Raw genomic sequence first — 24,932 nt, forward strand, 5'->3', positions numbered from 1 at the left:
TTTTTACCTTTCATTCATTATTCTTTAATTCAAATGCTCTCTCTTCCAGTAAAACCCAGCTCTTTATTGACCAGTTTGTTACCATCATTAAGGACCTGCGTAAGTCCCATCTTTCTCATAAAGTTTTTCTTGAATACTAGGTTTCCAAAACATAAGGTTTTCTATAAATTGCCATCAAACACAGCTCTATTCCATACATATTTTCAAAATTCTTTTCCAGGTCTTTCATGTGAGTAAATCAGCATTTTATTTATCGGGAAAGAGGGAGTACTGAGTTTTAATGACCCTAGAAGGGAGTCATTACTCTAAATCAATACCAATAAATATATAAGATGACAATATAACTAAGTTTAACATGATTATACATAAGATTTACATTACATCTACATAATTAACTTTAGATCTACTTTTAGGAGTAGCCAATACATACACAGTCAATGTTTGAATCAGGAATCAGCAGAAATCATCTACTTATAAAAATATGTGGGACCTTAAGAAACATATGGGACATATATTCTATCACAAAATAATAGCTCTTTCTTCAATTCTGCTTATTTAGATCACAAAAAAATACAGTGTTTTAAATTGCCTACAGAATTTAACATTAAAATCAGTGCAATAATCACCTGAGTTTTATATACTTCAGTAAGGGTTTTCTGTTGTTTTTCTATTTCTTGCAATTCTAAAAGTTCATTTTCAACAGAAACAACCTCGTCCTTCAAAGCATCAAGTGTAGTCTAGCAAGGAAAATATAAATAGATTTTATAAATCATTAGAATCATTTATACTCCAGTGCTAGGATTATAAAAATATAACTCATTTATCAAAAGGTTAATAATCATATTTATTGCATATAATTACTACTTAAATTTAAGAATTTTCGAAAGCCAGTAATACTCATTAATAACTATAATAAGATTATGTAAGACATATATTTTTAAAACTTTTAAAATTTCCTGACAAAGAAAGACTTGGGAAACAGAAAGACCATGATCTTAGACGGGAAGACTCGATACTATTGACATATCAGTTTCTTCCAAATAGCTAACACTTTAAATGCAATTTCAACCAAAAGTATATGGAGGAGGAATATGACAAAATTAATTTTAAAACTCATATGGAAAAATAAATGGGAAAGACTAATATAATTCTGAAAGGAATATTAAGGTAGAGAATCTCAGTACTTATTAGATATTAAGATGTATAAAGAATTAAAATTTTTAAGATACCAACATAAAAATATAGAGGCCAATGGAACAGCAACAGAAAAATACACTAAAATTATATTTAGTATATGATAAAGGTTGAATTTTTAAATATCAATGAGGAAAATATGGATCACTAAATAATGGTAATAAGACAACTATTTAACTATTAGAAAGAAAATAGAGGAACTACTTGCCTCCACCCAACATTATTTTTTATATTAATTTATATTTTAAAAATAAAGTTTTAAAAATTTTCACAGAAGATCCAGCTAAAATTTTGATCTTAGGATAGCAAAACCCCTACTAAGTATAAAATCAAAAGAAGATATCAAGTACTGTAAGGGTTTGGGATTTTACCCTCTAAGTTGACAAGTTAGCCTGGAACAGTTTCCTGCATGCTAGCAGAAGACGTGAGACTCCTGGGTCAAGACACAAAACTTGATTACAGCAAGAGCAGTAGCCAGACGTCAGATCTGCATTGGTCTCCTAAGCCCCGGCTCCCCCAGGGTGACTCAGTGAGGCCCAGATACACCCGCACACGCAGGGGGATGCACTACAGAGAAGCAACCCCGAGTTTAGGGAACCCAGATCTCTCATAACAGGCAGTAAGCATGTCTACCCTTTGGTAAAAAAAAAACATGGCTATCTTCCAAGGAGGCTCACTAAACAAACATCCTTGAAAAGATAGTCTGGTTTGCAGGCAGTCAGCGCTTCTACTTATAAGATGCACAGAATTCTGTTAAATTTTTTTTTTTAAAGATTTTATTTATTTATTTGACAGAGACAGCCAGCGAGAGAGGGAACACAAGCAGGGGGAGTGGGAGAGGAAGAAGCAGGCTCCCAGCGGAGAAGCCTGATGTGGGGCTCGATCCCGGAACTCCGGGATCACGCCCTGAGCCGAAGGCAGACGCTTAATGACTGCACCACCCAGGCGCCCCAGAATTCTGTTAAATTCTTAACAGAAGCCATAAAAGGAAAAAAAATGTATCCATACACATGTGTAAACAGATCTCTCCAAATTTCATTGCCCCCTCAAAAATTTAAGAGACAAACAAATCTAAAAGAAGAGTAATAAATTATGACAAAAGATTAATAGCCTTAATACAGGGTTCTTACATATTAATTAGAAAAAAGACATAAAGGATAACGAATAGGTAATTCATAAAGGCAGAAATGTACATAATCGATAAATACATGAAAAAATATGTTTCTTAGTTACTGAAAAATGCTCTAGACCCTGGATATTCTTCTCTTAATGAACAAAAGAACCAAACAATCCCTTCCTTCGTGGGGCTTATGTACTCCACATCTAGACAGACAAAAAGGGGATAGATGAACAAAAAAAGAATGTGAAGTAAAACATCATACACAAAAGCAGGATAGGAATGACACGTTGGGGATGGGCCAGGGTGGCCTTCTGAGAAAAGGGACTTTTGAGCAAACACTGAAAGGAAGTGTGGCTCTTTGAGGGAAGAGAATTCCCGCAGAGAAAGGCAACTGGGGGACAAGCCCTGGCCAGTTAGGGGGAAAACAGCAAGGCCAATGTGGCAGGAAGGGAGAAAACAAAGGGGAGAATGGAAGGAGATGAGGTCAGACAAGTACTGGAAAGCCAGATGGAATAATGCTTTGTAGGTGTTTATTAACCAGATATCGCTGGAGGGTTTTAGGTGGAGCAGTGACATGGTCTGACTTAAATTTTTATGGGAACTATGCTACTGCCACACAGAAAGCTGACTGCAGCCGCAAGGGCAGACGCAAAGGGGGTCAGGAGGTCACTGTAACTATGAGAGATGGTGGCGGCTTAAAACAGGACAGCAGCAGCAGTGCTGGGGAGAGGTGGTCAAATCATACATCTGTGTGAAGTAGATCTGCTGACAGACTGGAAGCAGGTGGGAGAGAAAGGAGTCAAGGATGACACCAGGTGAAAGGACAGACGACTGCCGTTAACTGAGATGTGGCCTACTGTAGGATTGTATTAAAATACAGGAGCTCTATTTTAAACATGCTAACTTTGAGAAACCTATTAAACATCCAAGTGGAGATTTCAAGTAGGCAGTAGAAGATATGTCTGGAATTCAGGGGCAAGATCTAGGCTACAGATATAAACTTGAGAGCCCGCAGGATATAGATGGTACTTAAAGCCCCAATGGATGAGATCACCTATCAAATTTGGAGAGATTTGTTTTTTAAAATTGTCCAGTACTGGAAAAAATATAGGGACCCATATGTGGGTAATCGGAAATATATAATATCAACACTTAACATGAGCCTCCCTTTTGACCATATAATTACAATCCTAGAATTTTACCCTAAGAAAACAGATAGGCAAAAAGACTCAAAGAAACTACCCACATTTTTATTTATAGTAGCAAAAAAACTGGAACTAGTCCAAAATCCCCAAAACTATATGCTAAAATAGTAACTTTGGTTTCTTTGAGTTGTGAGACTACAAGTGATTTTTAAATTTTTCCCTTTACGATTTTCTGTTTTTTCAACTCTTTACAATGAACAAATAGAACTTATAACCATCTAAATAAACTTGCAATTTCAAGAGAAGAGGTCACTGGGTCTTAGAAGCAATATCAGCTAGATTATTTTTTCATTTGCAATGTTAAAATCTAAAATTATTCTAAAGTCATTAAAAGTAACAAAATACAACATCTAGGCAATTTTACATTGCAGAAACATATGCCAAACACATCCAAGTTTTTTCCTTAAACAAAAATCCAAAGAATGCATTAAAAATACATGTTTCTGAATTATTAACAGAATATAATATGTAAACTTTAACCCAATGATTCTTAAACCTATGTAATTTAAAATTAATTCCACTTACAATTTGATTAAAAATTAGATTTATAATTGATGACATATTATTCTAATCCTTTCTCTCTGAAGCTTATCAAGGAAATTAAGAAAATAAACATAATAAATAAAATTGCTTCCTCTTCCAAGATAAATATTTTAAGCATTCATTCAACAAATATTCATGGAGAGCTAAGTGTATGTCACACCTTCCCTGGGCATTCTGGGCATACAAAGATGGGGGTTTATAAGGAGAGACTCATCCTAATTGAAAAGACTTTGGGGGCAAGTAACACTTGAGCTGAACTAAGGTAGGTCTTAGGAACTAGGAAAAATGATTCCAAACTATAAATATAGTAAAACTATAGGAAGAGATACAGGAAAACATGATGAAATTGCAGGAAATAATGAGTATTCATATTTGGCTAGAGCCAGGATAACTAGAAGACTACATTCCCCTGTCTCCCTTGCACCTAGCTGAGGCCATGTGCCTGAAGAAAGTAGAAGAGTAGAGTGGTATGGAACTTACAGGAAGTCTCCCTAAGAAGAGATGAAAAAAAGGGGGGGGGGGGACATAACTCATCTTTTTCCCCTTGCAATCCTCCTGCTTGAAATTTGGCTACAATGGCTGGAGCTCCAGCAATCATTTTGGATCATGAGGGTCATAACCTAGGAATGGCAGAGGAGAGAGATAAAGAGAGTTGGTTCTTTGATGCTGTCTGCTTTGAACTGCCAACTCTGGCCTTTTTACATAGATTCTTTTCTGTGTTCTATTTACTATCCTCCAAAAATAGTATTAAAGAACTGAAAATGATGTCGTCATCTTTTTTTTTTTTTAATTTATTTTTTGAGAAAAAGGGAGAGGGAGAGCACAGAGGGAGAGTGAGAGGGAGAAGCAGACTCCCTGCTGAGCAGGGAGCCCGATGCAAGGCTTGATCCCAGGACTCCAGGATCATGACCTGAGCTGAAGGCAGACACCTAACCTACTGAACCACCCAGGTGCCCGGATGCGGTCATCTTTAATCAAGTCTCATCTGGTTACTTGTACCTCTAATTGAGAACTCAATTTTTTTTCTCAGAAAGTATAAAAACTTCTTCCTCATTTTTTTCTCTGGTACACATACAAACCAATCACCCCTTGGATTTCATTAAGTTGGAAAATTCTTTCTGGTTATGAAGCAGCCAGGAACATACTTTCTGGTTTCAAACAGACCAGGCCTGAGGTTATATCCCATTGTAACCATGACACCTAGAAAAAAATCTTATGCATTAAAGTTAATGTAATTTTGGATGATTCAACAGCAAAAATTGAAGAACAAATAAATTTTTTAGAAGTCGAGACAGTTACCCAACCTCATAAATCTTATTTAATATTGCTGAAAACAACTTTAACATATATCTGTGTATAACTCTAAACACTTAAAAATCTATATACAAATGTATGTGTCTATATGTGTATATAGATATATAAATATGGATATATATTTAGCTTTAGAAGTTGCATGTTATAATGATCCTCTAATATCCTCTAATGTCCTCTAAAGGACAAAATGACACGATAACTATCCTAATCATGCTACCATTCCAGCTACTTCTTCTAAGTTGTCATTAGACAATATATACACATACACACACGAATACACATTACCTTTTGTTTAAAAAAGATTTTATTTTTAAGTACTCTCTACACCCAATGTAGAGCTCAAACTCACAACCCTGAGATCAAGAGTTGCATGCTCCAGCAACTGAGCCAGCCAGCGCCCCAGAACACACATTACCTTTAATTTTGTATTCTCAAGATTCAGAGTTTCATTTTCATATTCAATTGAGTGAAGTTTTCTAAGAATTTCTTCACATGAATTTTTTCCAAGGTCTTCCACTTTCTTCAGGTCTTCCAAAAGATTCGTAACTTGCCTTTATGAGATAAATGACATATTTTATAAAAGTCATAGAAATTGGGGGCGCCTGGGTAGTGCAGTCGTTAAAGCGTCTGCCTTCGGCTCAGGGCGTGATCCTGGCGTTCCGGGATCGAGTCCCACATCGGGCTCCTCCACTGGGAGCCTGCTTCTTCCTCTCTCACTCCCCTGCTGTGTTCCCGCTCTCGCGGGCTGTCTCTCTGTCACATAAATAAATAAAATCTTTAAAAAAAAAAAAAGTCATAGAAATTGTCATTCCAATAATGCTTTTTTTTTTTTTTTAAAGATTTTATTTATTTATGTGACAGAAAGAGACAGCAAAAGAGGGAACACAAGCAAGGGGAGTGTAAGAGGGAGAAGCAGGCTTCCTGCCGAGCAAGGAGTCCGATGCGGGGCTTGATCCCAGGACCCTGGAATCATGACCTGAGCCAAAGGCCAACACTTAACGGCTGAGCCACCCAGGCGCCCTCCAATAATGCTTTTTAAGTGTGTTTCTGAAATTATGTAGGTTACACAGTTTTAAAGTTAGTACAAGTCACAGAACAAGATGAACAGGAAGCAGTTACCTTCCAGGCTACTACCTACATAACCCTGATTAGCAATAATTACCCACTGATGATGCCAATGAAAAATTACACAACATTCTCTTTGCTATTCAGTAAAATGTCTGAACTACTCAATGGCTGTCTGTCTCTCATTCACGCACATGCACATACATAGATACGATCTCAGGGCCAAAGTTTAATAAAAGGATCACGTGAGGCAATAACCCACGTTTAGAAGCAAATTATACATGCTAGTGTACAATGATAAAACTGAAGAGAACATACAGAAAATAAAGCATTTAAAAACAAATGTGCAGGGTTCATTACTGTTAGTTTATCAGTAATAAATTTCAAAGCATAAAAGATAAGCATTTTTACTCTTGATTTTCTGTTATGCAAATAAGTCACTTAAAGGAACAATAATTTTTAGGATTTTGAAAGCATTTGTGCTTTTACTGTAAGCTCTGTTATATATCCTTACTTACACCTTCTTGTTTGGCAGAGAACTATCACTTCCATTTTAAGACAAAGTAGTGTTAACATTTAACTGCAAATAATAGATGACACATTACCAATTCCAAATACTAACCTACAAAGTTTAAAATGTGAACACCAATGCACTTTTTAGTGGGTAATAATTTTATCGTATCTTTAGAATAGAATAAGAAAGTTTTTAAAATTATAATAGCAAAAATATCAAATCATATGGACAACCTTCACCACATGTAACCCAGAAGAACCATGCAAACTGCTTAAAGAGGAAGGAACTGAAAACACTTCTTATTAAACTGTAAAAAGATTTTAATTTTTTTTTCTTACTTTTGCATTGTTTCAATCTGAACCTCCAATTCAGTTTTTTCTATTACAATTTTCTCATAATGACTTTTCCAGGCATTGGAAGCTGAAATTGTTTCAGACAGCTTGGCTTCCTAAAAAATACATCAAGTACTCATCTTGTAATTGAATAACACTTTGGTTTTGTGCGGGGCTCTAAACACAAATACAACATAAACAACGAAACACTCATCCTATAAAGGATGGAATTTTTGATATGGAAAATTTTAGTGTACAACTCTGAATTTAGGAAACTTTTAAAGTAAATGTTGACAATATCTTTATATTAGTATTGTTTTATATGCTCATAGTGGCAGTTCCGACACCATATTTTAAGGATGTTGATATAACTATTTTCAATGTTTCATAAATAATGAAGATAATTTCCTTCCTATTTCTTGAACTTTTCCCTTTGCATTCTATATATAGAAGATGCTAACAACCACGTAAGCATCAGAGAAGAAGCCCTCTACTGATATATATAGAAGCTATCCCACAATTCCATAATTCCATAGCATTTAATAATGCAGCCTTATTTATTGTTGCTATAATGACGTCAAGCTGTTCTGCAGAGGTCACTCCCATTGACTTTCAAACACTGTTACTGTAAACAAAGAGATGAAGTAGTAGTGGCTTATCCACTTTGAATGTGAGCTCCCTGAGGTAGAGATTTTTGTCTGTTTTGTTCATTGCTAGGTAGGGCCTTGAACAGTGCCTGGCATACAGAAGACGCTCAATAAATAACTATCAACTGAACCTACTCTTTACAAACCCACCTACTGAGCTATAGTCATGTGTCTCCCTGTCTACATTCTACAGGACGACAAACTCACTGGGAAGACAATACCCATTACTACTAATCAGAAGACCCAGAAGTAATAATGATAGCAGTTAGTATTATTGGGGACTTCTTTCTTTCCTTTCATCATTCTTCCAGTCACAGAACAAGCATTTATTGAGCATCTACTATATGCAAGACTTTTTTGGTTTACACTTTTTTTACAGTAATATTGTTGATACGTTGAATAAAGCCTAGTATTCTGTTTTCATATTTTCATATTTTATGTAAATGAATTTTAATTTGCACAATGAAATATATAAGTTGATATATATATATATAATATATATATATATATATATGAAGTGTAAGGCAATATACTATAATGTAAAGATATTTAGAAATTTTATCTATAAAATAAATGCTATGAAGAAAATTCAAGGTATGATATGACTGTGTGGGACTACTTCAAAAGGAGTGGTCAAGGAAGGCCCCTCTGGAGAGATGTTAATTAAAAAGATACCTGAATGATCAAAAAAGAACCAGCTATTGTGAACCCAAGAAGAACATTACAGCCAGAGATAAGAGCAAACAATAAAACTCTACGGATTAGAGGAATAGAAAGGAGGCCAACATGGCAAAAATGTAGGATGGCCAGGCACTATGCTTTGACATATTTTCTCATTTATTACTCTCTACAATCATGAGATAGGAATACTATTATCTCCTATTTTATGATGAGGAAACAGAACCTTAGAGAGGTTAAGTACCTCACCCAAAGTCACAAGATGAACAAGCAGAAAAGCCTTCCTATACCATGATCTGGTGTATGCGTGACACGATACTATTTAAACAGGAAAATCCTGAGAATGTTAATGACTTGATTAGCTTTCACCACTCAAGAATATTTTCAGGCATTCAACCCGGTCTAATGACCTTCTAGATTTTGAACTTAGTCCTCAATTCTTTTTGTCTAGTTAAATTCTTCTGAACGTCATTCATCTAAGTGTTAACACTCAAGCTTATAAAATATTAAGTTGTTTTGTTTACACAGGAGTTTATGCAAGTCCATTTTCATTTCTAAAAGCCTCTACTCATTCTATAAGCCTTAACATCAGTTCTTAAGAGGTGGAATACCCATGAGACATTAAAAAGAATATTTTATTAATTGCTAATTGAATAAATACAATAATTCATCAAAAACAACAAAGCACTAAGTCCAGTTTCAACTTTGTACTACACCCAAAGATAACTTTCACATGGTGTGTTTACGTCAGCGAATGGCTTTAAGTGCATTATGGAGTTCAAATGAAGTGAATTACTGAATACAGTCATATGGTCTAATAACATAAATCAGCATTTCCCAAACTGGTGTTCCTTAGAACCAGTTCCAAGAGTTGTTTTGTGGGTAAAACAAGAGTTCTGTGGTTAAATAAGTGGTGAGAAATTCTGAGTTCAAAACTCTTCATTATGCTGTTTTCCTTTGCCTACTCAGGGCCTTTAATATGTTAATATACACTGTCCATTTCCAAGGGGGAGTATGTATGAAGTGCTACCCTTAGCTTGCCAAAGATGCTTTGGGACACTTTTAATATATCCTTTAATAAAGTTCCCAAGGAAATACTGATATAATTCAATATGCAAATGTGACATTTTCTGTAATCTTTCAAAATAAAGACTAAAGCAAAAGAGTCAGAGTAAAGTTTTCCTAGTATCAGTAGCATTGAGAGAAGATTATTATAGTAAGCATTATGGCATTAACTACATAGAACAGTTAAGAAAGAATGTGTATACTTACCTGATCTCTAATTTGGGAGGTAAGGTTTTCCATGTCTCCAGTAAAGTGTTTAAGCCTTTGTCTGTAAATTTTAGATGCCTTTTTTAGAGCTATAGTTTTTTGCTTACTTGATTCTTCCATTGCTACCGCTTCGTGTTTATTCTTTCTCAATTGTAAGTTCCATTCAGTTATCTTGGTTTCCAAGCTCTAAAAAAAATATTAGTAATACTTAAATTTTTTCAGAACTCCAATGTTTATGTCAACATTGTAAAAATATGTAAATAATCTTCCACAGATTTTATCAGAAAGATTAATCATAGGATTAATAAAAAGCAAAACAGTAAAGAAAGGTGGTTTCACTAATGTTTATTTGTAACATTATAGAATGCAAATTTAAAATATATAAGCCTACATAAAACTAATCCCACTCTTATTAAAGATACTAATATTGGTGATTACGATACAAACTTTTTTTTTAACTTTTGTAATTACCTAGAACTTGTTAAAATTTCACATCTAGAATATTATACGTGGTACTAGTTACTGAAAATCAAAAAATTGTAATTGAGCTGGAGGCAATTCAAACAAAATACACAAAACTCAAAGGAATCAGTAGCTCCCTACATATGTTAGGACTCTTCAGTTGCAGTGATAAAGGCTTAAAGGACATATGATCAAAATCTATAGATCACAAAAGATGTAGATGAGATAGACTTATTTCATAAATTTTAATTTACTGGAATTAAGGGGCATGCCTTGACACTTAAAAGAGTTACATCAAGGGCAATAAAACTACTGCTTTACCCAATGAATAGTAACTTTATGGAAGTTACTACTTCAAGACTGAGAGGCTTAGACAGATGAAAAACTATCAGATCTATAACAGTAAGGGTGAAAAGATGTTCGAGGGGCATGTTTCTATCCATTGAATTTGATGGTGTTAATTAGCATGACTGTTACATAACTAGAGACAGAAGAATAGGCCGGGTGGATAATGGCTAGGATTTAGTGTGGTAACTCTCATGCTTTTATTTCATATTACTTCAAGACTTTGTATTTAAAGTATTTGACTACTAAATATCTAAGAATTTAGAGACCTAAGATTGTAATGCTTTTACATTTTTTTGAAAGTTGTAGAATACTGAAAAAACTTATTACAGAATTTAGGTGTTAGTTTAACATTTCTTAGACAATCATTTTAATGAAAAAAAAAAGTCAAAGGAGTCACAGTAAAAGACTGGGTTTTCTATTTAACTCCACGATCAATAAAAACTATGCTTCTTAACTTCCACTAAAATTTAGATTAAGAAGTACATATTAAATATGATTTAAAGACTAGCCCTCTTTGAAAAGTGAACTCAGCAGATTAAGACAAGCAGCAAAATACTGTTAAACAGTGTTTAGAAATTTACTTGAACTAAAAAATCCCCTGAAACGCTTTAATAAGTAGTTAGGGGAAAAAAAGTAAAAGAGCAGTACAAGTCGTCTTAATTAAGAGAACAGACTCCACAGGAAATACAGCTGCCATTCCTCTAGGAAACCACACGGTGTCATCAGCACACCATGAATAACTGCTACACGTCAATAAACCATTTTAAACACCAAGGTGAAGTAAATTTTTAGGAACAAGATTCCAGTCAGGACTTTCTCACTAGATTAATCCTATCCCACATTTGTGCACTATTAGGGAATATACTAAGCCATCAAATTATTTTTATGGTTTCAAAAGAAATGACTCTTCGCAGTCTTTTGCCAAATGAATGGACACACATTTAAAGTCAACTATTTGCCTTTCCCTATTTCCAAGGAGCTCTACCTGCTGCATATTAAAAGAAAATTATTCCATGTCTTCTAAATTGTGAAAATATTCTATTCCTAATTGCTATATTATAAAGATCTAGGATGAAAAATGGGTTAAAATATCTTTGGGATACTTTTCAGAGAACTAAAATGTAATTTAAATTTTTGTAAAGACCTATTATAACAAATTGACTCAACAGAGTCAAAACTAAAATATTAAATGAGATTTATGTTGCCGAACTGAGTTCATTATCTTTGTACTCCAAAAAGAACCTTGTGAAACCTAAATCCCAGAACTAAATTCTGATCCCCCTAATTACTTACTGCCTTAAATTCCAAAATTGTGTGTTAGAAGGAAGGTAGAAAAATCAGTAACCTAATGCAACTTGTTGTAATTATTTCTAAACAGTAGGGTTTTTGTAAAGTAATTTAACCTCAAAGTATTAGGAGAATGTCATGGTAAAATCTTAAGATTTTAGTCTTATATTCTCTAAATTATCATATGAAAATTGTTAAAATTAACTTTAAAAAAATTACTTAATATTTCATTTTTAAACTGAAGAAAATTTTTTCAAAAATTTCCCCAACTGCTATTTGAGGCCATAATTAAAACTTGTGTAAGATAAATTGTGATAGATGATTACCTGAGGTGTTAAATCACATGTATTCTATTGTATTTACCATGACAGGGTAACGCAGTATCAACTTTAGTTCATCTGTAATGCCCTAAGACACCCATGCAAACCACACAGGGAATCCATGGGGGAAAGCGCTTAAAAGCACATGCAGGAGGGGAAAGGACAAAATTTATATCCTGCATAAGCCTGCTTAATGTCCCCGTACTGGGCTAAAGGTTTTCATCCTTGAAGGAAAACAAACCAAAACAAAAACAAAACAAAACACCCCAAGAGCAGGCTTGAAATATGCCACAGGTTGCAAACATCTGCCATGAATGGTTAAGGAGAGCAAAAGCAAGCAGAAATTTAACACCGATTTCCTCACACTCAATGGGGGTTATCATTGTACACTTCTCTTCTCCAAGTGAGAACACTGTTTCTTTTCCTTTGGCAAAAATAATGACAATAGATCCAGTTAGCTTGTGACATGTCATAGTGACTTCAAGTTCTTATTTCAAAGAGACTGTGAGGCTTCCAGAAGAATATTAAAACCACTGAGATTAAACCAAAATATTCCCCTTAATGACACTGCTAAAAAAAATGCACAACAAGAATGTTACTTGGTTTTCTAAACATCAAAAAGCTAAGTAACTGATTTTAAAGTTGTTACCATTAGTGACAAACACAAAAATAATAAACATTTACTGACTGCCTACTAAATGTATGTATTTATGTGTAGATGTAGAAAACAGACAGGAATACTATATCCCAAAATATTAATAATGGTTTCAGTGCTTTTAAATTATTTTAATTTTTTCCTTTGTATTTTACAAATTTTCCACAGTAACAGAAATTAACTATATAACGGGAAAGATTTTTAAAGTAATTCAAGCTCTATAAACCCTTCCTAGATTCGTATTAGAGAGAGAGAGCATTTCTATCTTGGGATTTAGAACCAAATCTTTAGATGGGCCAGAAATCTTAAGATTTGCCTCAGATATGCATTACCCATGGCAACGCTTAAACTGAATTCTTCCAAAACCACCAAATTCCACAACTAAGGAAGGACTTTATAGTTGTTCATTAATTTTATCACTTAAACTATAAAAATGACTGAATATTTAGAACCTTTATGTATTCTTTTAATTTATCATTTTCTGCTTCCTTTTTATGAATTTGGAGCTGTAATCGTTCATGTACTACTTTCACTGATTGTGAAAAACGGTTTGCTTTCAAAGCATTTGCCTGTAACAAAGAAAACAAAAACAGATGCGTCATTTGATATAATTCTGCACAATCTTTAACTTTATCCATATTTAGACATGATTTACAAAGTTGATAAAAGGCGAGATACCACTTTACATTAACCGTGACCCCCCACTGTAAATTGTATGTAAAACCATAGGGCTATTTTCTCCTTCCCCCTTTTATTTAATAACTCCTGATAATCTCCTTTTAAAAAGTCCTACCTATCCTAAGTAAATTATACCTAAAATGCTCCTACAAACACTAAAATTTCTTAATTTATACTAAAATTGAATTATAAATTTATTCGTAGTTCCTTATAGTGATTTATGCCAACTACCCTGACTTAAATACCATAAAAATCTTTTAAAAAGAAGCTTCAAAAAAAAACTTGTAAAATATCTAAATAACGTAAAAACACTTCTGTGTCTATTTCTGAGGATATGGGGAGGAGGATAGAAAGAAGGAAAAGAGAGAGTCAATATCAAGAAAATATGATGAATTAAGTTCAAAATTTGCCTACCTTTTCATTCTGAAACAAACAAGAAAGCTCTTGAATATAGGTCTCCTTTTCAAGTACCTTCTTCTTAAGATTCTTCAGCAAATAATAATGTAAGAGTTAGAAATATCACAATTTGGATAATGTTGGCTAATTTTATAAAACCAAGCAGCATATAAATAAAAAATCTCAGAGTAGACACAAAGTGTAAAAAGACTTACAGTATTTTCACTTTCATTATCAGTTATCTTCTCTAACATGCTGGATAAACTGTCCCCTACCTATGAAAAAAAGATGTTATAAATCACAATTGACAAACATACTTCTCTACATATAAAAAGTAGAAAGAGGAATAAGAAATTATTCCTTGAGAAATTAATATGGGTAACTATTATGAACAGTTCAGATTTTTAAAAAAGTCATCAGATGGATTTTTGCCTAAGTGTTCCAAATCATCTTTTGTCCACAGCTTATGAAATTATGTACTAATTTCTAAATAACACCCCCAGTACAAGCCAATGACAAAAAAACCACAAAAATCTTGTATACAAAAGAAGCTCACCGTGCTGCTTATAAATAGGTAAAAAATATAAACAACCTTCATTCTAGCAAGTAAGAGTTTTTTAAAAGAATCACAGCACATTAGTAAAAGAATTCTAGGTAGACATTTTAAATGAGAACACAGAAAAATGTTTATTCACTTTGAGGGTCATACTCCTGCTTGAGAATGTGAAAAGCTACGAATTCCTTTCACCCAAAAGCACTGATGCCATGTACATCTAATGCAAAGCTGCACACAATTTCAGAGGCCTCATGGACTGCATGAAGCCCACTCTTGGACTCCAGATGGACACAGTGCAATTGCTTGGCATACATATATTTTCATTTCTCTTGGGTATAAACAACTTGTAAATAAATATTCACAGCAGCTTTATGCCTAACAGCCAAAAAGTGAAGCACCCTAAATATCCATCAACTGAGGAATAGACAAATAAAAATGGAATAGCCATACAACAAAATATTATTCAGCAATAAAGAGGAATAAAGCACTCACGTGTGCTACAACATGGATGAACCTTGAAGGCGCTATATTAAATGAAAGGCGGTTATAAAGAACTACATTTTATATGGATCTATTTAGATGAAATGTCCAGAATCAGCAAATTCATAAAAACAGAAAGTAGATAATAGGGTAAAGAGAGGTGGGTGGGGTTGGGAGGTAGGCAACTTCTAAAGGACCTGGGGTTTCTTTTTGTGGTGCAAACGCTCTAACATTGACTGTGGTGATTGCTGCACAGTTCTGCAAATACACTAAAAATCACTGAATTGTACACTTCAAATGGGTGAATTGTATGGTATGTGAGTTATCTCTCAACAAACTGTGAGCCCCCAAAGATAAATGTATGAATACAATGGTTCAAAGGAGCTTAAAATATAAGAAAATTTTATTGTAATCAGCTGAAATGAAATACAACAAATAATGAAAAATTTTGAGATTGTATTTTCTGCAAAAACATGCTGCTTTCATGTAGAACTCTGTGAAACACTGAGAGTAAGGGTTAGTTTAATGACTGCCATTCCAAACAAAAATTCAAGAATTATTTCCATTTCGAATATACCAATAATTCAATTTCTACAGTTTCAGAAATAGCAAATCCTTCAAGTGAGAAATATATCTATTAAATTAGTGCTTCGGGGTCCTTACTTGTTCGTATTCTGTCTTTCTCAGGAGATGTTCCAAAGCTTGTTTTACATGCTTAAAAGTGTCTAATTCTTTTGTTAATATTTTCTTCTGTTTAGAAATCTTCTTCAAATTGGATGCAAAAAGATTAGCCTGACAAAATGTAAGAATCACATATGCATTTTAAGATACAGCATTAAAAATTTTTTTAAAAGATACAGCATTAAGACATTTTAAAATACAGCATTGCTATTATCAAAGAATACTTTATTCCAGTAACAAAATCATTTTTGCATACAGTAAGAGTAAATTTTGCAAAGTTTATTAATAGTACATTAAAGTACATTGTACATTAAAATAATGAAATCAAAATAAGGGCTTAAACCCTGAAGTATTTCAGGCATTTATTTTAATGAAACTAATAGAATATAATCTATTTTTTGTCTCTAACTCAAACTTTAGTAACACAGGTTTCTGTTCCATACAACACTATGGAAAATAGATATATTTCATCTCTTAGAATATTTTAGTTTAAATTCACTCTTTAAAAAGTTGACTCTCTAGCTCAACTTCAGGTAAGTCAAGCACCAAGGTATATACTTTCCAGCTTAGCCTCTTATCAAGTGCATGCCTGAGATTATCTCTGAAGAAAAGAATTGCAGCTAATGACACAGGAGACTGATAAACCTGCAATTTTTTATATCAAGTACTAGTATGTGAGCATAACTACATTAAGATATAAGACCGTAGTTAGTGCATTCTGAGTATTATGCTGTCCATTTTATCAGATGTTCATAAGTCAGGTACTTACATTTTCAAAACTAATCTCTTCAACGGTATCCTTAAATAACGGCAAAAATAATTCTACAGAACAGGATGCCAACTCAGCTTCCTTAAATGTTGCTTCCAGGTCAGTCTTTTCATTTAGGATGTCCTGCTTTAGACTAATCAGATATGCACAAATAAAATTTAAGTTAAACCTGTCACATAAACTAGTTACACTTTTTATGCAAATATGGCACAGCATAACTAAATATTATAGGTCCACCAATTGCTCTCCAAAATATAACAGTAAATTGTCACTGAAAATGTATGAAATTTTTCCTATACTCCCCTATTTTCTATACTTTATACAGAAAAACAGTTTTTAAAACGTTTAGATTTGTAAAACACCAAAACCACCAACAGCAATGCTTCACTGTGCTACTTGTCACTGTTCAACATCTCTTTTCAGGTTTGTAAAATGATTTGTGTGAATGTGTTTATGTCTTTACTTCCCTTTCTTCTTCCTGCTCCAAACCCAAAAGATTTCTTTCTAGATCTTATTCCCAAATGCTTTCTTGAAATTTCCTGTTCTTCACAAAAGAAATTCTTCCAGAAGAACAAATAAGCTAGACAAATGGAACACAAAAAAACCAAAGCTCTCCAGATCTCAAAAATCCTTCACACCTGGTTTTATAATACATTATCATCATTCAAAACAAAACTATTAATATTTGCCTTCTTGATTACCTAAACTGTGTATCACTGTAAGAGCTCTCTGGTCACATTTTTACATCCTGAAATCAGGATGCTTCTTGTAATCTTTGTTAGTTAGGAAGCAGTCCTGAGCTCTTTCCTGCACAAGCCCAGAACTTAAAGGGGTCCAATGCTTTCAAGAATACCCCAGAGATGGGGTGTAGCACATTTTAACCCCTAGGAATGGAGGGTCATAGAGGGATTGAAGGAGCTGGTGAAGTAGGAATGTTTAGCAACATTCCAGAAGCAAGACTCCAATATAGGCTTACTGGATATTGTAAGAGCCCAGAACCAAAATAAGTTTTCTTTCAGTTAAAGATGCTCCTTAGCAATGCCCATCACCAATATTCTCAAGAGCAAGGACAACTGAGTCAAAAAGTGACTCAGAAGAGTTGGATTTTGAGTCTAAAAAAATTTTAAGAATACCCTACTTTATTTCACTCACATTTTATTTTTATATAAGCATAGAGTTATTTGAAGTCAAAAATCTATGTATAATTAAGTTTGAAGGAGCTTTTTCAATATTTATAAATAAAATAAATCATAAGAAAGCATTGTATCTTTCTTCAACAGGCAGATTTTTTTCTTTCTTTACAAAACGTAATATAATGGCTCATCAACAACTGATGGGATCTTAGAGGCTATGTCAGAAAGCAGACTATGTTCCTAATTACTGCTGGCTTAACGTGATGGGTATAAGATGTGGCTAAAAATGACAGTTGTCCATTATTAAAAACCATGGGCAGAAGAAAGTCAAGAATGGTTATATATTACCAAATATCACTGTCATTTACAAGCTAAATAGAAGCTGGACTATACTATCAATGGTGACAATAACAGTGTTTTAAGACTGTCATTTTGGGGGATGCGTCAGTGGCTCAGTTGGTTAAGCGTCTGCCTTCAGCTTAGGTCATGGTCCCCGGGTCCTGGGATCAAGCCCTGCATCAGGCTCCCTGCTCCGTGGGGAGCCTGCTGCTCCCTCTGCTTGTGTTCTCTCTGTCTCTCTCTCAAATAAATAAAATCTTAAAAAAAAAAAAAAAGACTGTCACCTTGGTGAGCAATGACTCATATAAATAGCAAGTGTATTGACTGTCATTTTGGTGAGCAATGAGTCATATAAATAGCAAGTGTATTCCCTATTTTTTTAAAGATTTTATTTATTTATTTAGGCAGAGGGGGAAAGGGGGAGAGAAGATCTCAAGCAGACTCCCCACTGAGCATGGAGCCCAACACGGGGCTCAATCCCACAAACCTGAGATCATGACCTGACTGAAATCAAGAATTGAATACTAAACCGACTGAACCACTCAGGCACCCCATGTATTCCCTATTCTAAAAGAGAGGGCAAAATATGACAGGTATTTGTTATATAGCAATATTCCAAATGACAGTGAATTAGTAGTCATCAACTACATTTCCAATATTCCATAGTATTTCTATTTTCATTTACCTTAGCTATCAGGCTTAATACTTTAATAATTCTCAATAGATAAGGCTTTCATTTTTATTTGCTTTAAGATTCCAAAAAAATTGCCCAGTTCTGCTAAATGAGTACTGATTTGTAATCATGGTTAAATAAATATATGGACTGCTAGATCTGAAGAAGATACTCTTGAAAGAATGCTGTATTTGATTCAAACAATTCACAGTATGGACAAAACATGAAATGCTGAAATCAGAAAATCAGATATCCCCTGCTATTATTGAGAATACCAGCTGAGATGACTTTCACTGGCAGCCTGTGGTAAACGTTCATCCTCTGGTGTACTTGAAAAATGAGAACATGTTTCTTCTGAATGACTTTCATCAACTGCAGGCTTCTCCATGAATTTGATAAATGGATTTATAGGTGGCTTCCACAACTTTTCCTCATACACTGAAAGCTAGGAAATATTTTAGTTATTAAACTTATCATTTCAATAGGTTCTTTTTTCTGTCATTACCCTATAAAATAAAAATCCTAAACATGTAAAAAATAATATTTTACAAAGTAGAAATTATAACTGCTACTCATTGTGATACTAATTCAAAAAGTATCAAAATTGCATTGCACAACCATTCAACAATTACCAATTCCACGGTTTCCAAAAGGCCTATTATTTTCTACATAACCACAAGAATGTAGAAATTTTTATTAATCTATTTCTTGAAGTATTATAATATCTTAATCCAGTCAAACTAGAAAATAAAAAAAAAACTTGGTTAACTCTCATCGTCAATTTCACTGTATCTACCCAATAGGAAATGTATGTTATGTATGCCTAGAATAGAAATTTCATATATCTCTCAACGTATTTGGCGACGATAGCTACAAGAAGATTAAGTTATTCTTTCGAAAGTGGACCTTACAAAATTAAATTAATTTATTCCTATTTCCCAGCTCAATCTAGGATATTCTTTGGTGATAACGAATAGACATGATAATACTTCTAAGTTTTACTAAACAACTGCTTTCACCCAAACTCAGAGATGTCATTTTTTAAACAGGAATACTCATGAATTTCTTCAGAACTGTTCCATTTTAAATAATTAATTAGTACTTTAGCAATCATTAAGGCTGTGTTTTCACAACTCTAACATATGGTAACATGGCTCCCTGACTTCATTTTATATTTATACAAAATCAAATGTTATACTTAAGATCTTCTGCACTTTTTCAGAGATATGTTACCTCTTTGTAATTTATTTTTACAAACCTGTATTATACAACACATTTGTTCAAGAATTTTCAATACTTTAAGTATATGTGAAGAAATTTATAGGGTGAAAATTACCTGTATTTCTAAATGACACTTTGAAAGGGTCTGTAAAAATGCATTTATTTTTGTCTGAAGGTTCTATACATTACAGAAACAAATATTTAGGATATAGACCAATGAAAAGCATGATCATATTTTTGAAATACCAGCAACTCACATACAAATGCAACTGCTAACTAACCTACAGATATCTAAGATGATCTACTTGAATGCTGCAAATATGAAACATCTGTTAATAGGACATAACGATATTTTGAGCTACCCGAAGTCTGAAAGAATTAAAAAGAGACGGATACAAAAAATCAAATGAAAAACCAAACCTAAGAGTGAAGAAGAATATGATATGGATAAACCACTGCAATCAACAGTACCACCATCTACTGATCTGTTTGGTTCCAAAAGCCACCCCACTCACAGAAGAACTGGAATTTACCTTTCATTTATTCACTTGTTTAAAATGTGTTGCTTTGCACACTGGAATCTCAAGAAAGAATACCTTATTTACATTTGAATCCTTAGGACCTACAAGCCTTGTAAAAGCTAAGCCATTAATTGAAGGAGAGGACTCAAGGCTTAGAGCAGTTAATGTGATGAATAAAGGCAGTTGCTTTTTACTTATTCACTTCATTGATTCATCTTTTGGTGGAATCATTAAAAGAAAAATATTTCCGATATTTTGAATCAAAGTTCAAAAATAAATGTAAGAGGATTAGGGATCTTCAACTGGTAGGCATATTTCATAAGATTCAGTTTGATATCAGTATTTTAAATGAGTTCTTACTTGGCTCTGTGGGTTGTTGGCAGTTATTTATACAATTTTTCTAAAAGTTTTATCACAGGATGAAATACTACATTTTTCTGCTTCATCACCTGTAAAAAGTAACTGTGCCTTATCTTACAGGGTAAACAAATAAAATTAACACATTGTAAAAACAGAGATCTTAGAATGACTCTTAGTCCAACATTCAAAAATGTTATCTTCATTACTGATTCCTCAAAACATAGAGAGTTATATAAGACAAGTCTCAGATATATCCATAGAAATTATCAACAATTATATTCTTACAATCTAGAAATATTTTCCAGGATAAAAAACTGTTCAGAGGTTCCCAGGCACTCCACTGTTTCTGTGTTGTGACAATACTACAACGAAAAACATATGTGTGCTAAACAACAATTTTCTTTAGCATAAAAAGTCTTACCTTTACAAAATTTTCTATCTTTTTAGTGAACCAAATGTATTCTTCTACGGAAAAGCAGATGTTTCACAAGAAAATGTTTTCAATTACATGGAATATACTGCCAATTGACAAATATTCTTCTGTACAACTTGGTGGTGAAACGACGACACACATTCTGCATACATATTTAATAACCAAACCCCTAAAGATTAGCAATTTAAATATATTTCAATGTTTAAAGAATTAAATTTCCTATACAGAGAAGACTTTACCAGTCCCCTGTCTAAAAGGCATGTACTTAAAGTTTTTTCCAGGCGTGGTCATGGTTTACGCTGACCCAGCTACACTCACTAAAGTATGTTCCATTTTGGCCAACAAGCATTTGAGGGATGGCTGTTCAGGGACTGTAATGCTGGCCATGGTCAGAGAAAAGAAAGATCCCAGTTCATGTCCTTCCTTAGCATCTAGCTTGCTCTATGTAAACAGACCAGCTGCAGACAAATATGTATTTAAAACTAATCTCTCTGAAGAGAAAAGCATAAGTATCTCACAGATTTCAATTTGTTTTGCCAAACATTAATTCTTAGAAAACAAGCTCCCATTGGCTTCAAACAAAAGCACACAGCTTCTCCTGAAAAACTCACTGAAATACTCAGCAAAGAACACAAAGTAGATACAGGAATGCCGCTCGTCTCTCTCACTATTCTTCACACTAGTCAAAGTTTACTAAAGAACTGTAGAGTCCTGCAGAACAAATGTGTGACAAAAAGGCAGAGAAAAAGGCATTCTAGGTAGAGGGTCAAGTACAAGCAAGAGGAAAGAATCATGAAGGGCCATGATTTGCAAGGGCAAGTGGCAAAGGATGAGACTGGACACAATGAAGTGGTCACTGTAGGCCAAGCTCGAAAGCTTGAATTTTTTCCTAAAGGTTAAGACAGACCATTAAATCATTATAAGCAGGATAATAACAGATCAAAAGTTCATCTTTAAAGGATAAATTCAGTGATATTTTGGAGAATGGATCAGGCATATGGAGGGGAGAAGAGTAGAAGCAGTGAAACCAGTTATTAGGGTGCCAGAGAGATGAAATTCTAGCGTTCTTTACCTAGAAAAAAAATCAAGAAGAAATCAAGAGTTGTTTCCACGTGATAAAAAACTTGAAAAAAAATGAAGGAATTAGAATAGCAAGAGATCAGTACAGAAAGTGACCAAATATAACACCTCATTTACCCATGACCACCTGAATGGATTGCTCCACATACCTGTTACAGAAAATGAAAGCTTATCCCTTTAAGTACCAAAATTAACTTATGAGCTTGAAGAAAATCTCCTGAAAGTATTCTTTCTTCTTTCTCAAACAGAGTACAGGTAGCCTGAACTTAATTTAACCTTTCCTTGATGACCCAGAGGCAGCACATCAAAATGAACCTCTGGGCCAGACTCACCAGTTCTTAATCCTTAGGGCCCCTTGACGTGGGCAACGCTTAGCCACAGCCGGCCTTAGTTGCCTCTTCTACATAATGAGAAAAACCATTGCCAGCCAAAGCTGTGGGGAGGTTTGAACAGAATGAAGTAGCACTTACAGGTGGGGTTTTTTGTTTGTTTGATTTTTTTTTTTTTTTTTTTAAATTTAGGGTCCCTTTGGCTCATTGTTGGGGCTGCTTTCCCACCAGGTCTTCTCTTTAAATTTTTTCATCTTAAAAAAAAAAAAAATCATACTGAGTCCAATCACCATTCCTTAAATTACTTGCAGGCCTGACTTATGTGTATAAAACCAACTTTTCAAAACAATTCTTTCAAGATCTGTTCTTAACAGAATCATTACAAATCATCTTCAAAGTAGTCATAAGTCGAGTACTACTAAACCACAGTCCAAGGGAAAACAACGGATTTCCAAACGAAATGAGCTCAGTGGGTAAATGTCAACCTCATTGCTATACTCAGCTCCTTGGGTCTCATTAATTTATACAATATAAACAACGCCACTTTCTCATACCTTTGGGTTTTTTGGATACAAAAACCGTATTATTTATACACATCAAACATGAAAGTAGAAGAAAGAGAAGCAGAAAATGGATACCTAGCTGTTAAAAAATTAGGAATAGGACCATGACATTCTTACCCTAAGCAAAAGGGAAGCAAACTAATCTTAAAAACAGGTTTTCTGTGATTTGTTCCTTTAACGAAGTGGTGTTTAAAACTAATCCAAGAAGCTCATTAATTCAAAAACACCTGAAACCTTACTATGGGTGAGGTGACAGGGAAACTTTGTCTCCGAAATAGACATCCTAAATACCAGCCCCAGTGTGGCTATGGTTTTCTCAATCAACAAGTGCCCCTTACTACCTATACTCAAAATCTGACATTGGTTTACTTAATCTCTTTTATTACAACCACTCCAAAGTGACTATTAATGTCCTCACTTTTCAGATAAGGAAACTGAAGCCAGGAAAGTGAAGTGACCGGTCCAAGGTCACACACTTGAAGAGTTTCCTATGGAGTCTGGAAACCTAGAAGGAACCTGGAGGACTTAATTTCCGAGGCTTCCCACAGTATTCTCCACTAAAGGAGCCCCAGGGCCTACCACGCCCGGGTATAGTATATGGTGGTCCCTTAAAAGCCAGCGAAATGAGCAAAAGAAAACTGTTTCAGAAGGAAACGCCGCCATGCCCGGGCCGCCGGATAAGGACTTCGTTGTGGACCAGCCCATCAACTAAGATCTACCCTAGGGTCCTGGGGACCACACCCCCCCTAGGAGTACAAGCCTCGCCGCCTTTTTCCCATGCCAGGCAGTCAACTCTGGGGGAAGTGGCAGGTATGGGCAGAAAGGGGCTGAGGTCTAGCTCTGGGTGCACGTGAAGGCCTTTCACTTCCGGGACCCACCGCAGCCCCGACCACCACAACCCCTAACTGCTTCCGCGATAACCGCAAGGAAACTGTCCGAGCTCCAGCTTCCCCCTCTCCCAAGGGCGTGCCTACGCCCCGACCGCTGCGTCAGCACACCGCCGTGACGTCAGCCCGCCGCCGCTCCGCTGTGGAAGAGGTCCAAAGGGGCCGCAAAATGACGCTCAGCGAACGTTAGTGGAAACCACGGCCAGCGTACCTGTGCTCTCCAGCCCTGGGTCGGCTAGGTCAGAGCGGGACGCAGGGGGCAGTGCCGCAGGTGAAAGCTATAAAGGAAGCCAAGGGGCGCGAGGTGGCAAGCAGGCGAATTCCTAGAACTGCTAGCGATGGAAGAGTGCCCGCCCAGGTGCAAGCAGGACAAAAGGGGAGCTAGTAACCACCAAGCGGCTTCTCTGGCAACGGCCGCCCCGCCCCTTCCGTCGGGTTGCAGCCGACGCAGCCAATTGGCCGGGCTAGGGAAACCAAGGACCCGCGTCTGTTGCTATTGGCGGGAGTGAGAGGGCGGGGCCGGGGAGAGGCGCTTTGTCTTTCAGTTGCTGGTCTGGGTAAACTTTTCCCGCCCGCCGTTCAAACTTTTGTTTTACGGAAAAGGCCTCACTTGTGCGTGGTTACCAAAAATCTTAATTGAGCTCTACCTAGAAAGGGAAATAAGACCGATAGATTTCGAATGTTCTGACAGTTGGCCTGGAAGTGCCCTGCTTTTGCTTTTTAAAGGGGGCATTTGAAAAAGCCCAAGCAACCGCTACTAAAGGAACCTTGTTTTAAATATATGGTATTGCTGTTTGGCTGAGATCTTCCCTAGGCCTCCTTCCCTCTGTTAAATTAGGGAGCTGGATGGTGATCTCCAAGGCGCCTTTCAGATTTC

General features: G+C 35.2%; 1 protein-coding gene across 3 annotated transcripts in view; it reads right to left on the reverse strand.

The window, feature by feature from the left end:
• The window catches only part of ODF2L (outer dense fiber of sperm tails 2 like), a 36,680-nt gene extending 12,220 nt beyond the window's left edge, over nucleotides 1-24,460 (reverse strand). For all 3 annotated transcript variants that reach the window (XM_045801863.2, XM_087866076.1, XM_087866077.1), the window contains exons 1-11: nucleotides 24,267-24,460; nucleotides 18,937-19,106; nucleotides 16,517-16,649; nucleotides 15,730-15,858; nucleotides 14,246-14,305; nucleotides 14,049-14,120; nucleotides 13,409-13,525; nucleotides 9,885-10,070; nucleotides 7,294-7,403; nucleotides 5,792-5,927; nucleotides 627-737 (exon numbers count right to left, since the gene is read on the reverse strand). In XM_045801863.2, the coding sequence (XP_045657819.2) occupies nucleotides 627-737; nucleotides 5,792-5,927; nucleotides 7,294-7,403; nucleotides 9,885-10,070; nucleotides 13,409-13,525; nucleotides 14,049-14,120; nucleotides 14,246-14,305; nucleotides 15,730-15,858; nucleotides 16,517-16,649; nucleotides 18,937-19,049 (1,167 nt within the window). In that variant the 5' untranslated portion in view covers nucleotides 19,050-19,106; nucleotides 24,267-24,460. The remainder of the gene's footprint in view (nucleotides 1-626; nucleotides 738-5,791; nucleotides 5,928-7,293; nucleotides 7,404-9,884; nucleotides 10,071-13,408; nucleotides 13,526-14,048; nucleotides 14,121-14,245; nucleotides 14,306-15,729; nucleotides 15,859-16,516; nucleotides 16,650-18,936; nucleotides 19,107-24,266) is intronic.
• Nucleotides 24,461-24,932: the final 472 nt, after the last annotated feature.

The sequence above is a fragment of the Ursus americanus genome, chromosome 12 (assembly GCF_024610735.1).
Source record: "Ursus americanus isolate L20-20 chromosome 12, mUrsAme1.1.p, whole genome shotgun sequence".
NCBI lineage: Eukaryota > Metazoa > Chordata > Mammalia > Carnivora > Ursidae > Ursus > Ursus americanus.